The sequence below is a fragment of the Balaenoptera ricei genome, chromosome 4 (assembly GCF_028023285.1).
Source record: "Balaenoptera ricei isolate mBalRic1 chromosome 4, mBalRic1.hap2, whole genome shotgun sequence".
Taxonomy (NCBI): domain Eukaryota; kingdom Metazoa; phylum Chordata; class Mammalia; order Artiodactyla; family Balaenopteridae; genus Balaenoptera; species Balaenoptera ricei.
Genome location: NC_082642.1, coordinates 132,274,875 through 132,290,783, shown reverse-complemented (window position 1 = coordinate 132,290,783; position 15,909 = coordinate 132,274,875). Strand labels below are relative to the sequence as shown.

At 35.9% G+C, this 15,909-nt stretch overlaps 1 protein-coding gene across 2 annotated transcripts in view; it reads left to right on the top strand.

The window, feature by feature from the left end:
* The window catches only part of LIPI (lipase I), a 69,772-nt gene that overhangs the window by 34,911 nt on the left and 18,952 nt on the right, over nt 1-15,909 (top strand). For both annotated transcript variants that reach the window (XM_059922223.1, XM_059922222.1), the window contains exons 8-9: nt 5,237-5,348; nt 15,439-15,615. In XM_059922223.1, coding sequence (XP_059778206.1) covers nt 5,237-5,348; nt 15,439-15,615 — 289 coding nt within the window. The remainder of the gene's footprint in view (nt 1-5,236; nt 5,349-15,438; nt 15,616-15,909) is intronic.

Here is a 15,909-nt window from a genome sequence, read left to right as displayed (position 1 = left end):
GCCCCATGCATTTTTTAATCTAAAATTTTTATTGAATTAAATTTAGATTCACATGCAGATATAAGAAATAATGCAGAGGGATCCTGTGTACAATTTATTCAGTTTTCTTCAGTGGTAAAATTTTGTAGCACTATAGAATAAATGTAATATCATTACCACATGATATTGATATTGCTACAATCCATCCATTTTATTTATATTTCCTCACTGGTGTGTGTGTGTGTGTTTAGCTCTGTACAACTTCATCATCATATAGGGCTTTGTATCTATCACCACAGTGAAGACATTGGACAGTTCCATCACTACCAGACCCCTTGGGTGGCACTTTTACAGCCGTATATACCAGCTTCTTGTCCTGCTGTTTCTAATCCCTGACATCCATTAATATACTCCTAAAATTTTGTCATTTTGAAAATGTTATATAAAGGGAATCGTTCACTATGTGACCTTTTAATTGGCCTTTTTAAAGTCAGCATGATTCTCTGGAGGTTCATCCAGCATGTATCAATAATTCATTCCGTTTTATTGCTGAGTAGTATTCCACAGTATGTATGTACTGAAGTTTGTTTAATCACTCATCTCTTGTAGGACATTAGGCACATGTTTAGATTTGGCTATTATGATTAATGCTGCTATGGATATTTGTATAAAAGTTTTTGTGTGAATTTAAGTTATCATTTCTCTGTTAGAAAGGCCCAGGAATACAAATGCTAGGTCAGAAGTTAATTGTACATTTAACCTTATAAGAAATTGAGAAAGTGTTTTTCAGTGTGGCTGACCATTTTGCATTACCTGCAGCAAAGTATGAGTGATCTAATGAGTGATTTCTTACTAGCATTTGGTGTTGTCATTATTTTAAAAAATTATCCTTCCTGATAGGTATATAGTGATGCCTTGTTGAGGTATTAATCTTTGTTGCCCTAATGGCTTATGAGATTGTGTATCTTCTCTGTATATCCTCTTTGGTGAAATGTGTGTTTGTGTCTTTTGCTCATTTTCCAATTGGATTTTTTTTAACTGTTGAGTTTTGAGGATTCTTTATATATTTTTGATAGTAGTCCTTGTTTCCTTGTTGAAGATTTGGTTTGCAATTATTTTTTCCCAGTCTGAAACTTGACTGTCTTTTCATCTTCTTCACAAGGGCTTTCACAAGGGCAAAAGTGTTTACTTTTGATGAGGTCTAATTTATCATGTTTTCCTTTCATGGACTATGCTTGCGGTATCTAAGAACTCTTTGCTGAGCCCTAGGTCCTGAAGATTTTCACCCCAAATTTTTGTCTAACAGTTTTATAGTTCTGTGTGTTCCTTTAAACATAGACAACCTTGTTTTAAATTTATATTGAAAAGTACATACCCTAGAATATCTAAAATAATCATTGCCAAGAAGAATAAAGAAGAAATAATCAATTTGACCTTTCTTCTGTATCACATCTCTTTTTCTGATTCTCTTCTTCTGTCTTCCTCTTCTACCTTTAAGGGTTTGTGATTACAATCTTTGGGACTGCATTGGGCCCACTTGGATAATTCAAGATAATCTCTCTATTTCAAGGGCAGCTGATTAGCAACCTTAATTCCATTTGAGATCTTAATTATCCTTTGCCATTTCAGGTAACATATTCACAGGTTCCAGAGATTAGGACACGGACATATTTGGGGAGGTCTACCACAATTATAATATGCATATGTGACTTTTCACAGTTTACTGGTATCAACATTTACCACGTCAAGTGAAATGTGGGAACTTCACTTCCATTTAGGTTATTTTACATTCTCCACTTCTATATATCGTCTTGAGTATCAGATCATGTGATAATTTTTATTTCAAGTATCAAATATGATGCATAAATTCACAAGGATAAGGATAATTTATTGTACGCACCCATATTTCTTCTCTTCCTATTATTACCTTTTGTTTCTGATACTCCAAGATTATTTATTTCATCAATTCCTCTGTGTTCCTTCTTACAATATTTAAGAATGGGTCTGTTAAAGAGAAATCCTTTAAGTTTTTCTTTGTCTGAGAATGTCTTTTATTTCTCCTTTATTCTCAAAGGATAGTTTTTCTGGGTATAAGATTTAGAGCTGAGTTCCTTCTTTTAGCACTTGAAAAATGCTGTGTCACTTCCTTTGGCTTCTGTGGTTTCAGATGAGAAATCCGCTGTAACTCAATTTGGTGTTCTCCTGTAGATAACACATCATTTCTCTTTGGCTGCTTTCAAGATATTTTTCTTTGTTTCTAGTTTTCTGAAGTTTAATTATAATTCTTTTGTTATACTCCCACAGGTCCCTGAGGTTCTGTCCATTTTTTTTCTCAGTCTGTTTTCTCTGTTTTCAGGTTGAGTTTCAGGCAGATCGATCTGTTCTCCAGTTCACTGATTTCTATGCTCTTTCATTTCCACTCTGCTATTGAGACTATCCAGTGAGTTCTGTATCCATTATGGTATTTGTCATTTATGTAATGTCTACTTTATTTTCTTTTATAGCTTCTATTTCTTGGCTGAGATTTTTCTATTCCTTCATTTTTTTTCAAGAGACTCTGACTTTGAAGCATTTTTATGACAGTTCCTTTAAAGTCCTTGTCAGATAATCCCAGCCTCTGATTCATTTCAGTGCTGGCATTAGTCGATTGTCTTTTCTCACCAGAGTTGTGATTTTCTTTGTTCTTGGTATAATGGGTAATTTTCAATCACATCTTGGACATTTTCTCTATGTGACAATTTGAGTCCTGTTTAAATCTTCTATTTTAGCAGGAGTTACATTGTTTAGGTTTTGGCTTTATGTATTTTGAGGCTGTGAGTTTTAGCTACATAAACTTCAGGATTATCATATTTTCCTGGTGATTTGCTTTCCTTTGCTCCTTTTTTTTGCTTCATAAATAAAAATGCATTATTTTTTGCCTCACAGACTATTTTATCAGATTTTGTCACAACAACAATTTGTCTCATAGAGCCTTCGAATCTTGTGTCTTCTTTTCTATCCTCAATATTATATTCAGTAGTATTTTATTTCACTTATTTAACAATAAACAATTATTATGAATATTATCATTAATCAAATGCTCACTTATATTTACCAATTTCAGTTTTCTACATTTTATCTTGTCCTTTCCTCCCTTCCCAACTCCTTCCTTTGGGATTTAATTTCTATCTTGCTAAAATAGATCCTTAATGACTTTTCACTAAGTAATGTCTCTCAGTTTGTTTGTTTGTTTCCTTGAAAATGTCCTTATCTTTTTCTTACTCTGGAATGTAAATTTAGTCCAGAATAGAATTCTACATTGAGAGTTTTTTCATTGAGTACTTTGAAGATATTAATTCTCTCATTTTAAGATAATTTTTTTTTCATTTATTAGCAGTCTAATTGTTCCCTGCAGATAATCTATATTTTTCTTCTGGTTAAACTTATGTATGTATATATGTATTTATTTATCCATCTATTAATTTATGCATGATTTGTTGTTATTTTCTAGTCTCAGTGGTCAGTTCAAATCTCTATTAAAGAAAAAATATTTGTGTTATTTCAAAATAAAGATTCATGTCACATTTTAACAGAAAACTCTCATCAGTCTGCTCTTCTTCAAAATTCTCCCTTCAGAACAAGTTGGATTTTGTTTTTTCCAGAATTTAGGTACCATAATACTGGAGGATTTTTCATGTAAATTTTTGGAGGTCCTTAACCAATGGGGACTTGTAAATTTAAATTCTGTGTTACCTGGAGTTTTATTTAGTCTTAAGGAATTTATTTTTCCACTTAAGACCCATACACAACCAATAGGAAGAATTTTTCAAGTTTCTCTTTCAATGACAAAGCAGAGAGCTAAGGTCCCTGACTGCGTAAGGTTTTTCACTGTAGCTCCATCACTTAGTGTTGTCTCCTGCTGTAGCATGGAAATTGACACTTCATCCTTTGTCTCCATGCTACACCCAGTTCTCAAGTCCCGTGCAGATCCAGGGCTTCAGTTCTTCTTAAGCCTTGCCTTTAATTTCTCTTCATTGCTGTCTCCTGATATTTTCTCTTCCTTCATCTGAGCTTGGTCGTGTTTTCAATTTACACCCATAATTTCTATACGTTTGTAGCAGGAGGCAGGCTTATTATGTAACATCTCAATATATCATACTGCCAGGAATCATCTGAACAAGTATGAGCACCCACTTTTTTGGGTGAGGGGACCAAAGTATTTTATCTAAAGCTGGGCAGTCACTTCAAAGTAAGAAGTGTTCCTTTATGTCTTTTGTGTTAGCAGTTGATGAGGGTCAATTATAAATCCATTAACTTATTTGAGGTAGTACTAAGCATCTGGCATAGGCAGGAAGTTACTCTGGGCTGTTTAGTAGCAACATTTAACAGCTAGCATGCACAATTTTAGTACATATGTATTTCACAAGAAAAGTTCATCTATCCCATGTTCTGTTTATATACATTGTCTTCCAAGAGTTTTGCACAATATTGGGAAAATTCATGGAGAGTAAGAACTTTCTGTGTAGCCCAGACAATATCGGGTATAGGGATGAGTTCAGCATCTTTGCCTCTGAAAGATATATCAATTTTTTTGTATGGGCATTTTGAAAAAGAACTACTATGACCTCACTCTATGTAGGACTGTCTAATTTTACAGTCATTCCGAAACAACCAGTGAAATTGGGAATTATATTTGTCAAGCAAATTTAGCTAGGACTATTAATCAGATAATTAAGGAACCTTATCATATTTACCTTAGATGTGCTATTGATAGAGAAAAATTGTTTAATTGACCTAAATTCTGATATTTTTCGATTTGCAGACAAGTTAGTATTTACTAATTATTTGACCAACTTTTCACCATACCCATGACTGTCTGGCAAGCTTTTATTCCTCATTTTCAAGACTAGTTAAAAATTAACAAGAGGGAATTTCCCTGATAGTCCAGTGGCTAAGACTACGTGCTCCCAATGCAGGGGGCCTGGTTCGATCCCTGGTCAAGGAACTAAGAGTTCGCAACTAAGAGTTTGCAAACCACAACTAAAGATCCCACAGGCCACGTGCCACAACCAAGACCCGGCACAGCCGAATAAATAAATATTAAAAAAAGATTAACAAGAGGTAAAATATATTACTTATGTACCAAATGAGTGCCTCTCAATATTATTTGCAGATATTATATATGCCTAGATTACATAAATCTATATTTACATGCATATCTGCACCAAAACAAAGTTAAAAAATAACATGAATTGCATTCCATGTTTTTGTTTTGTAGCCTATTATTTTGTTCTCAGTATAACTGTTCTGGATAAAACGATGAAGGATGGCTATATTACATTTAAATTATTAAACCAACTTGGAATGGTTGAAGAGCCAAGGCTCTATAAGTAAGTATAATTTAGTATCTTTTTGTTTTATAAAATATGTTTTCTCGAGCTTTTGGAGGATAATCTAAATAGTATAAATTTTCTATGCAGTGAGTCTTAAACTGTTAAATATTAAATGGATCTCTGGTGTCATATTCTAATTCATTCATTTTATGGAGGGAGATGCCGAATACGAAAGAAACTAAATAACTTGTTCATGTGATACATCTAGCTACTACAAGAGTTAGAAGAAGAGAAGAAACTTTCCACCTAATTTTGAACACTGATAGAATGTGTTGTAATAACTAATAATATCACCCCATAACAGTTTATTACTTTAAACTGCTTAGAATTGTGTATATATGTATATACCCATGCACACATATACGTATGATTCATCACTTATTCTTATCAGACACATGCTTTGTTAGCTTTTGAATTCACGTATTCAACGAGTGTTATTCAGAACCAACCAAACGTATTCAGGCATTTCACCAAATGATGGGGATCCAAACTAAAATAGTAATGTTACCGTGCTCAAGGATGTCACAGAATCCTGGAGGAGACTAATGCATAATTACAGCTCTGAGTAATAAGTTTTATAGTAGCAGAACACTTATATGCTATGGGAGTACAGAGAAAGAAGCAAGGAAGCATTTGAAAGGGTGGTATTGCAGTCAGGGAATGGGAGATGGTGCTTTCAAAGGCATGGATAGGAAAGTACGTGAGTTCATTAATAGCACAGATTGCAGTCCTAGAGCAGTTGTTTCAAACTTGTTCAGAAGGCAAACAAATTGTGAGTCTTGCTTTCCTTTACAAGAATCATGTTCTATGCAGAACACCATGAAATACTGATGCATTTTTATTCAAACACTTGATTAATGCATTTTTCATGAACAATGTAAAATATAAAACCCATACGCATGGTAAATCTACCCATCTAAGCCTGGCCAATGGCTTTCTTGTGTTTCTATTAATAATTCTTTGCTAATAAATTTAATCATGCTCTAGGATTTTAACCCTTTTAGATGCCAGGGAAGTCAGAGACTTTTAAATGATCTTTTATTTCCCTTTTCAAAATTAGAGTAGGAATTTTTTTTGCTGTAGAAAATGTGTTATATTATACAGTAGAAAGTGAGAATAATCTATAATTACATTGTCCAGGGATATTCACATTACTATTTGGTTTATAAACATTCCTCTTCTTCTTCTTCCTCCCCCTCCTCTTCCTTCTCCTTCTCTTCCACCTTCATCTCTTCCTTTTCCTCCTCTTTCTTCTTCTTTTACATGCCCCTGCACATGCCTGCATTATTTTTTTACTTAGCAAAATTAGGATCATTTTGCAAATGTGTTCTGCATTCTGATTTTTATACTGAATGCGATAGTGTGATCATTTTTTCTCTGTCACTAAAAATCACTTACACATCATAAGATGATGCCAAATATATTAATATGCCAATATAGGATTTTAAACAGAGAGTGTCAATATTGTGTATTCAGGATAGAATGACTCCCCAGATGGATGAGTAATGGGGAGATTAGTGTGGAACAAGTCCAGAGTGGTTGCTATTGTAATAATTTATATGAAAGATAATGGAGGCTTGGATCGAGTCAGTGGAAGTGGGTTTTTAGGATTTACAGTAGATTTGTTTTTGTGATTAATTAAACATGTGAAAGTGAAGGGAAAAAAACCAATCTGGAGTGACTTTGAGTTTTAAGCTTGGCGACTATTTGAATTATGGTGCCATTTACTGAGCTAGGAGATACATGGAGAGGAGCCAATTTAATGATTCAATAAAATTTCTTGAACTGTACTAGAAATTAAGGAAAAAATTTAGGGAAAATTAGATTTCTGTCCTTTCATAATTTTTGTCTAGTTAGCAGTTTGCAAATACATAATACAAATAAAATGATGATGTTCATCATTCCTGTTTCCAAACAATTTTTAATGAATATCTATATTGAGCTAGGCACTGTACTAGGTGCTGAATATACTATGATGAGAAAAACAGACATGATCCTACCCTCATTAAATTTACAGTCTAATGAGGGATATAAAACAAATAATTATAAAAATATGTAAATAAAAATCTGTCTGTGAAAAATGTCTTGAGGAAAATTATAGTATGTACGGGAACATAAAATAGGGAATGTGAAATAGTTAGTGGGGTCACTAAAACTTTCTCTAAGGCCTTTTTATATTAGTTGAGACCAAAATGAGGAGCAGGAGTTAGTCGCTCTGCTGCATTCTGGGCAGAGGGGCCAACAAAGGCAAAACTCCTGAAGCAGGGGAAAGTATAGTCCATTTTGGGAGCTGAAGGAAGTTTATTATGTCTGAGAATAGAGGCAGGGAAAGGAAGAGAATGATGAGAGAGGTAAAAAACACTTAGATTTTGGAGGAATTAGAACTTGTAGGACATGTTCAAGGATTTCTATTTTATTCACTGGGCAAGAGAAAACCAATGAAGTGTTTGCACTGGGGCAGTCTGGTTGGAGCCAGGACTGGATTATAATTTTGGAAAAACAATTTAACCACAGTGGATTGGAGAGGGAAAAGACAGGATGCTGTTGTAAGAATAAAGACCAGAAACAATGGTGCCCTGAGATAAAGTGTTTACAGTGGAAATGGAAAAATGAGGATGAGGATGGATTCAAAGCAGATTCAGGATATTTCATAGACAGTCAGCAGGCACATGGGATAGATTAGATGTAGGAGTCAAAGAGAGGATGGGGGGGGGACCTGCAAGATGGTAGAGGAGTAAGATGTGGAGATCACCTTCCTCCCCACAAATACATCAAAAATACATCTACAGGTGGAACAACTCCTACAGAACACCTACTGAACACTGGCAGAAGACCTCAGACTTGCCAAAAGGCAAGAAAATCCCCACGTACCTGGCCATGTGGCTGACAGGGCCCATGTACCTGGCCATGTGGCTGACAGGGTCTTGGTGCTCCAGCCTGGTGTCAGACCTGAGCCTCTGAGGTGGGAGAGCCGAGTTCAGGACATTGGACCACCAGAGACCTCCCGGCCCCACATAATATCAATTGGGGAGACCTCTCCCAGAGATCTCTGACTCAATGCTAAGATCCAGCTCCACCCAATGGCCAGCAAGCTGCAGTGCTGGAGGCCCCATGCCAAACAACTAGCAAGACAAGAACACAACCCCACCCATTAGCAGGGAGCCTGCCTATAATCATACTAAGTTCAGAGACACCCCAAAACACACCACCAGACACGGCCCTGCTCACTAGAAAGACAAGATCCAGCCTCACTCACCAGAACATAAGCAGTCCCCGCTACCAGGAAGCCTACACAAGCCACTGAACCAACCTCACCCACTGGGGGCAGACACCAAAAACAACAGGACCTACAAACATGCAGCCTGCAAAAAGGAGACCCCAAACACAGTAAGTTAAACAAAATGAGAAGGCAGAGAACTACACAGCAGATGAAGGAGCAAGGTAAAAACCCACCAGACCAAACAAATGAAGAGGAAGTAGGCAGTCTACCTGAAAAGGAATTCAGAGTAATGATAGGAAAGATGATCCAAAATCTTGGAAATAGAATGGAGAAAATAAAAAAATCGTTAAACAAGGACCTAGAAGAACAAAAGAGCAAACAAACAATGATGAACAGCACAATAAATGAAATTAAAAATTCTCTAGAAGGAATCAATAGCAGAATAACTGAGGCAGAGGAACGGATAAGTGACCTGGAAGATAAAATAGTGGAAATAACTACTGCAGAGCAGAATAAAGAAAAAAGAATGAAAAGAACTGAGGACAGTCTCAGAGACCTCTGGGACAACATTAAATGCACCAACATTCTAATTACAGGGGTCCCAGAAAAGAAGAGAAAAAGAAAGGGTCTGAGAAAATATTTGAAGAGATTATAGTTGAAAATTTCCCTAACATGGGAAAGGAAATAGTCAATCAAGTCCAGGAAGTGCAGAGAGTCCCATACAGGATAAATCCAAGGAGAAACACGCCAAGACACATATTAATCAAACTATCAAAAATTAAATACAAAGAAAAAATATTAAAAGCAGCAAGGGGAAAGCAACAAATAACATACAAGGGAATCCCCATAAGGTTAACAGCTGATCTTTCAGCAGACAGAAAGGAGTGGCAGGACATATTTAAAGTGATGAAAGGGAAAAACCTACAACCAAGATTACTCTACCCAGCAAGGATCTCATTCAGATTTGACAGAGAAATTAAAACCTTTACAGACAAGCAAAAGCTAAGAGAATTCAAACCAGCTTTACAACAAATGCTAAAGGAACTTCTCTAGGCAGGAAACACAAGAGAAAGAAAAGACCTACAATAACAAACCCAAAACAATTAAGAAAATGGTAATAGGAACATACATATCGATAATTACCTTAAATGGAAATGGATTAAATGCTCCAACCAAAAGACATAGACTGGCTGAATGGATACAAAAACAAGACCTGTATATATGCTGTCTACAAGAGACCCACTTCAGACCTAGGGACACATACAGATGGAAAGTGAGGGGATGGAAAAAGATATTCCATGCAAATGGAAATCAGAAGAAAGCTGGAGTAGCAATTCTCATATCAGACAAAATAGACTTTAAAATAAACACTATTACAAGAGACAAAGAAGGACACTACATAATGATCAAGGGATCAATCCAAGAAGAAGATAAAACAATTGTAAATATTTATGCACCCAACATAGGAGGACCTCAATACATAAGGCAAATGCTAACAGCCATAAAAGGGGAAATTGATGGTAACACAATAATAGTACGGGACTTTAACACCCCACTTTCACCAATGGACAGACCATGCAAAATGAAAATAAATAAGGAAACACAAGCTTTAAATAACACATTAGACAAGATGGACTTAATTGATATTTATAGGACATTCCATCCAAAAACAACAGAATACACATTCTTCTCAAGTGCTCATGGAACATTCTTCAGAATAGATCATATATTGGATCACAAATCAAGCCTTGGAAAATTTAAGAAAACTGAAATCGTATCAAGTATCTTTTCCAACCACAATGCTATGAGACTAGATATCAATTACAGGAAAAAAAATGTAAAAAATACAAACACATGGAGGTTAAACAATACGCTATACTAAACAACCAAGAGATCACTGAAGAAATCAAAGAGGAAATCAAAAAATACCTAGAAACAAATGATAAAACACGACGACCCAAAACCTATGGGATGCAGCAAAAGCAGTTGTAAGAGGGAATTTTATAGCAATGCAATCCTACCTCAAGAAACAAGAAACATTTCAAACAACCTAAACTTACACCTAAAGCAATTAGAGACACAAGAACCAAAAAACCCCAAAGTTAGCAGAAGGAGAGAAATCATAAAGATGAGATCAGAAATAAATGAAAAAGAAATGAAGGAAACAATACCAAAGATCAATAAAAATAAAAGCTGGTTCTTTGAGAAGATAAACAAAATTGATAAACCATTAGCCAGACTCATCAAGAAAAGAAGGGAGAAGACTCCAATCAATAGAATTAGAAATGAAAAAGGAGAAGTAACAACTGACACTGCAGAAATACAAAGGATCATGAGAGATTACTACAAGCAACTCTATGCCAATAAAATGGACAACCTGGAAGAAATGGACAAATTCTTAGAAAAGCACAACCTTCTGAGACTGAACCAGGAAGAAATAGAAAATATAAACAGCCAATCACAAGCACTGAAATTGAAACTGTGATTAAAAATCTTCCAACAAACAAAAGCCCAGGACAAGATGGCTTCACAGGCGAATTCTATCAAACATTTAGAGAAGAGCTAACATCTATCATTCTCAAACTCTTCCAAAATATAGCAGAGGGAGGAAATCTCCCAAACTCGTTCTACGAGGCCAACATCACCCTGATACCAAAACCAGACAAAGATGTCACAAAAAAAGAAAACTACAGGCCAATATCACTGATGAACATAGATGCAAAAATCCTCAACAAAATACTAGCAAACAGAATCCAACAGCACATTAAAAGGAGAATACACCATGATCAAGTAGGATTTACCCCAGGAATGCAAGGATTCTTCAATATATGCAAATCAGTCATTGTGATATACCATATTAATGAATTGAAGGATAAAAATCATTCTCAATAGACACAGAAAAAGCCTCTGACAAAATTCAACACCCATTTTTGATAAAAACTCTCCAGAAAGTAGGCATAGAGGGAACCGACCTCAACATAAGAAAGGCCATATATGACAAACCCACAGCCAACATCGTTCTCAATGGTGAAAAACTGAAACCATTTCCACTAAGATCAGGAACAAGACAAGTTGCCCACTGTCACTGCTATTATTCAACATAGTTTTGGAAGTTTTAGCCACAGCAATCAGAGAAGAAAAAGAAATAAAAGGAATCCAAATCACAAAAGAAGAAGTAAAACTGTCACTGTTTGCAAATTACATGATACTATACATAGAGAATCCTAAAGATGCTACCAGAAAACTACTAGAGCTAATCAATGAATTTGGTAAAGTAGCATGATACAAAATTAATGCACAGAAATCTCTTGCATTCCTTACACTAATGACAAAAAATCTGAAAGAGAAGTTAAGGAAACACTCCCATTTACCACTGCAACAAAAAGAATAAAATACATAGAGATAAACCTATCTAAGGAGACAAAAGACCTGTATGCAGAAAACTATAAGACATTGATGAAAGAAATTAAAGACGATACAAATAGATGGAGAGATATACCATGTTCTTGGATTAGAAGAATCAGCACTGTGAAAATGACTACACTACCCAAAGCAATCTACAGATGCAATGCAATCCCTATCAAACTACCAATGGCATTTTTCACAGAACTAGAACAAAAAATCTTAAAATTTGTATGGAGACAGAAAAGACCCCGAATTGCCAAAGCAATCTTGAGAAAGAGAAACAGAGGTGGAGGAATCAGGCTCCCTGACTTCAGACTATACTACACAGTTACAGTAATGAAGACAGTATGGTACTGGCACAAAAACAGAAATATAGATCAATGGAACAGGATAGAAAGCTCAGAGATAAGCCCACGCACATATGGTCACCTTATCTTTGATAAAGGAGGAAAGAATATACAATGGAGAAAAGACAGCCTCTTCAATGGGTGGTGCTGGGAAAACTGGACAGCTTAAAAGAATGAAATTAGAACACTCCCTAACACCATACACAAAAATAAACTCAAAATGGATTAAAGACCTAAATGTAAGGCCAGACACTATAAAACTCTTAGAGGAAATCATAGGCAGAACACTCTATGACATAAATCACAGCACGATCCTTTTTGACCCACCTCCTAGAGAAATGGAAATAAAAACAAAAATAAACAAATGGGTCCTAATGAAACTTAAAAGCTTTTGCACAGCAAAGGAAACCATAAACAAGATGGAAAGACTACCCTCAGAATGGGAGAAAATATTTGCAAATGAAGCAACTGACAAAGGATTCATCTCCAAAGTATACAAGCAGCTCATTCAGCTCAATATCAAAAAACCAAATAACCCAATCCAAAAATGGGCAGAAGACCTAAATGGGCATTTCTCCGAAGAAGATATACAGATTGCCAACACATGAAAGGATGCTAAACATCACTAATCATTAGAGAAATGCAAATCAAAACTACAATGAGGTATCACCTCACACCGGTCAGAATAGCCATTATAAAAAAATCTACAAATAATAAATGCTGGTGATGGTGTGGAGAAAAGGGAACCCTCTTGCATTGTTGGTGGGAATGTAAATTGATACAGCCACTATGGAGAACAGTATGGAGGTTCCTTTAAAAACTAAAAATAGAACTACCATATGACCCAGCAATCCCACTACTGGGCATATATCCTGAGAAACCCATAAGTCAAAAAGAGTCATGTACCACAATATTCATTGCAGCACTATTTATAATAGCCAGGACACAGAAGCAACCTAAGTGTCCATCGACAGATGAATGGATAAAGAAGATGTGGCACATATATACAATGAAATATTACTCAGCTATAAAAAGAAACGAAATTGAGTTATTTGTAGTAAGGTGGATGGACCTAGAATCTGTCATACAGAGTGAAGTAAGTCAGAAAGAGAAAAACAAATACCATATGCTAACACATATATATGGAATCTAAAAAAAAAGAAACAAACAAAAAAAAAGGTTCTGATGAACCTAGGTGCAGGTTAGGAATAAAAACACAGACGTAGAGAATGGACTTGAGGACACAGAAAGGGGGAAGGATAAGCTGGGACGAAGTGAGAGAGTAGCATTGACATATATACACTACCAAATGTAAAATAGATAGCTAGTGGGAAGCACCTGCACAGCACAGGGAGATCAGCTCGGTGCTTTGTGACCACCTAGAGTGGCGGTATAAGTAGGGTGGGAGGGAGACGCAAGATGGAGGGGATATGGGGATATATGTATGCATATGGCTAATTCACTTAGTTACACAGCAGAAACTAACACAACATTGTAAAGCAACTATACTACAATAAAGATGCTAAAAAAATTTTTTTTAATTAAAAAATAAAAAAGAGAGGATGATCTCAAGGGCAAAGCCTAGTTGTCTGGCTTGGGCAATAGATAGTGGTGCCATTTAAAATTATAAGAAAATTTCTAAGTTTTAGGGCAGCAGTGTCCAACTTTTTGGCACCAGGGACCGGTTTTGTGGACGACACTTTTTCCAAGGACTGTGGGGGTGCAGGGGGAGTTCAGCCGGTTATGCTAGCGATGGTTCAGGTGGTAATGCGAGTGATGGGGAGCAGCAGATGAAGCTTCGCTCACTCGGCTGCCACTCACCTCCTGCTGTACGGCCCAGTTCCTAACAGGTCATGGACCAGTACTGGTCTGCAGCCCAGGGCTTGGTGACCCCTGTTGTAGGGTTTTTGTTTTTCTTTTTCTTTTTCTTTTTTTTTCTTTTTTGGTGAGAGGTGAGTGTTGGGGAAGATGTCATTAAATTTGAACTTAGTGAGCTTTAGGCATCCTTGAGATATCCAAGTAGACATAGTGAATAACAGCGGGTATATGTGTCTGGGTCTCATCAGACAGGGCTCAGCTGGGGGCAGAAGCTTGGTGGAGCACACAGTTGGTATTTGGAACCAGTGGAGTAGATGTGAGTTTTGGGGGGAAGACAACATGTTTCCATCTGGCTATGTTGACTCTGAAGTATCTCTGAGAAATCTAGATAAGCTCTTGGACAGAAATTAGAGATATGACCAATGACATTATATTCTGTGAAAGAGGAGGTAGTCACTGCCACAAGGGAGCAGGGATGGGTTTTGAGGGGAGTGATAACAACCTTTTTTGGATCTAGATGCTGTGGGAGAATCAAAAGGAGAAGAGAGCAGGGACAAATATAAGATGGCAGAAGTGCTGGGTGTCCTGCTGGTTGCTTTTCAGCTATTCTATGAGTGATAGTTACCTTTGCTCAAGTAAGTCATTGTTGCCTCAAAGGAAGAAATTATTTCAACAGATTTTTTTTCAGTTTCCTTTCCTCTTTTCTTTCCCTTTCCTTCTCTTCTCTCCTTCCTTCATCCCCTTCCTTCCTTCTTTCCTTTGTATCTTCCACCCACCCTCCCTCCCTTCCCCCTTCCCTTTCTTTCCTCCTCCTCCTCTTTCTTACCTTTCTCCTCCTCCTCATACTCCTTTGCTGTTTCCTTTGGAGTCAGGCAGACCCATGAAATGATAAAGTGGCACAGAACAACAAAGGATCACTATTTGAGGGCCCAGTCTATTCAAAGAACAGAGATAGTTGTTCAGGGGCCTATAAAAAGAAGCGAAATGTGACTTCTCTAATCTTAGTTATATGTACAATCTAGATATCAAGTTGGAAAGACAAGATGTCCCACTTTTTCTCAAAAAAGTTTTCCCAAAATATTTGAGTGTGGGGATATATATATTATTATTATTTTATTTTGTTTTTAATTACTATTTAAATTATTTTAATAAATACTTTACCACCACATGTTTTATTGTTTGGCCTTTTCCCTATAATATTGGTATTTCTATCTAATGTTTATAAGATTATATTGATTTTGAAGTTGTATTACGTTTTGAATTACTAATATGATGGGATATTAAATTTTCTGTTTAGGAAGAACAGATTATTTTGTAAACATCAAGAATTCAAGATTCTTGCTCAGTTTTTAAATGATGTTGTAAATATTTCAAGCATTAGTTTGGCATATTTTCAGAGCTCAAATCAGCAATGTTCCACATGCAAATACACTATTCAACGTCTCAAGTTAAAATCACTTACATATCCAGAAAGGTAAGAAAACTAAATTTTGATTTCAATGTTATCTCTTAAACTTGAAAATATTGCTTTGCTAAGGAGTGGTTTAAAAATTCATGTACTCAAATATCTGTTTATTGTGTATTTTAGATTGTATTTTATATAAATATTGGAATATCTAAAAGATACAAAAATTTTTTTTGGCTTAGATGAGATTCATTTTGGAATCACATTACCCAAGCAAAGAAAAAACACATACAATCATTTCATGAGACACAATAAACATGAAAAAAGTGAGACAAATGTCTGCCTTAGAACTTTATCAGTCAT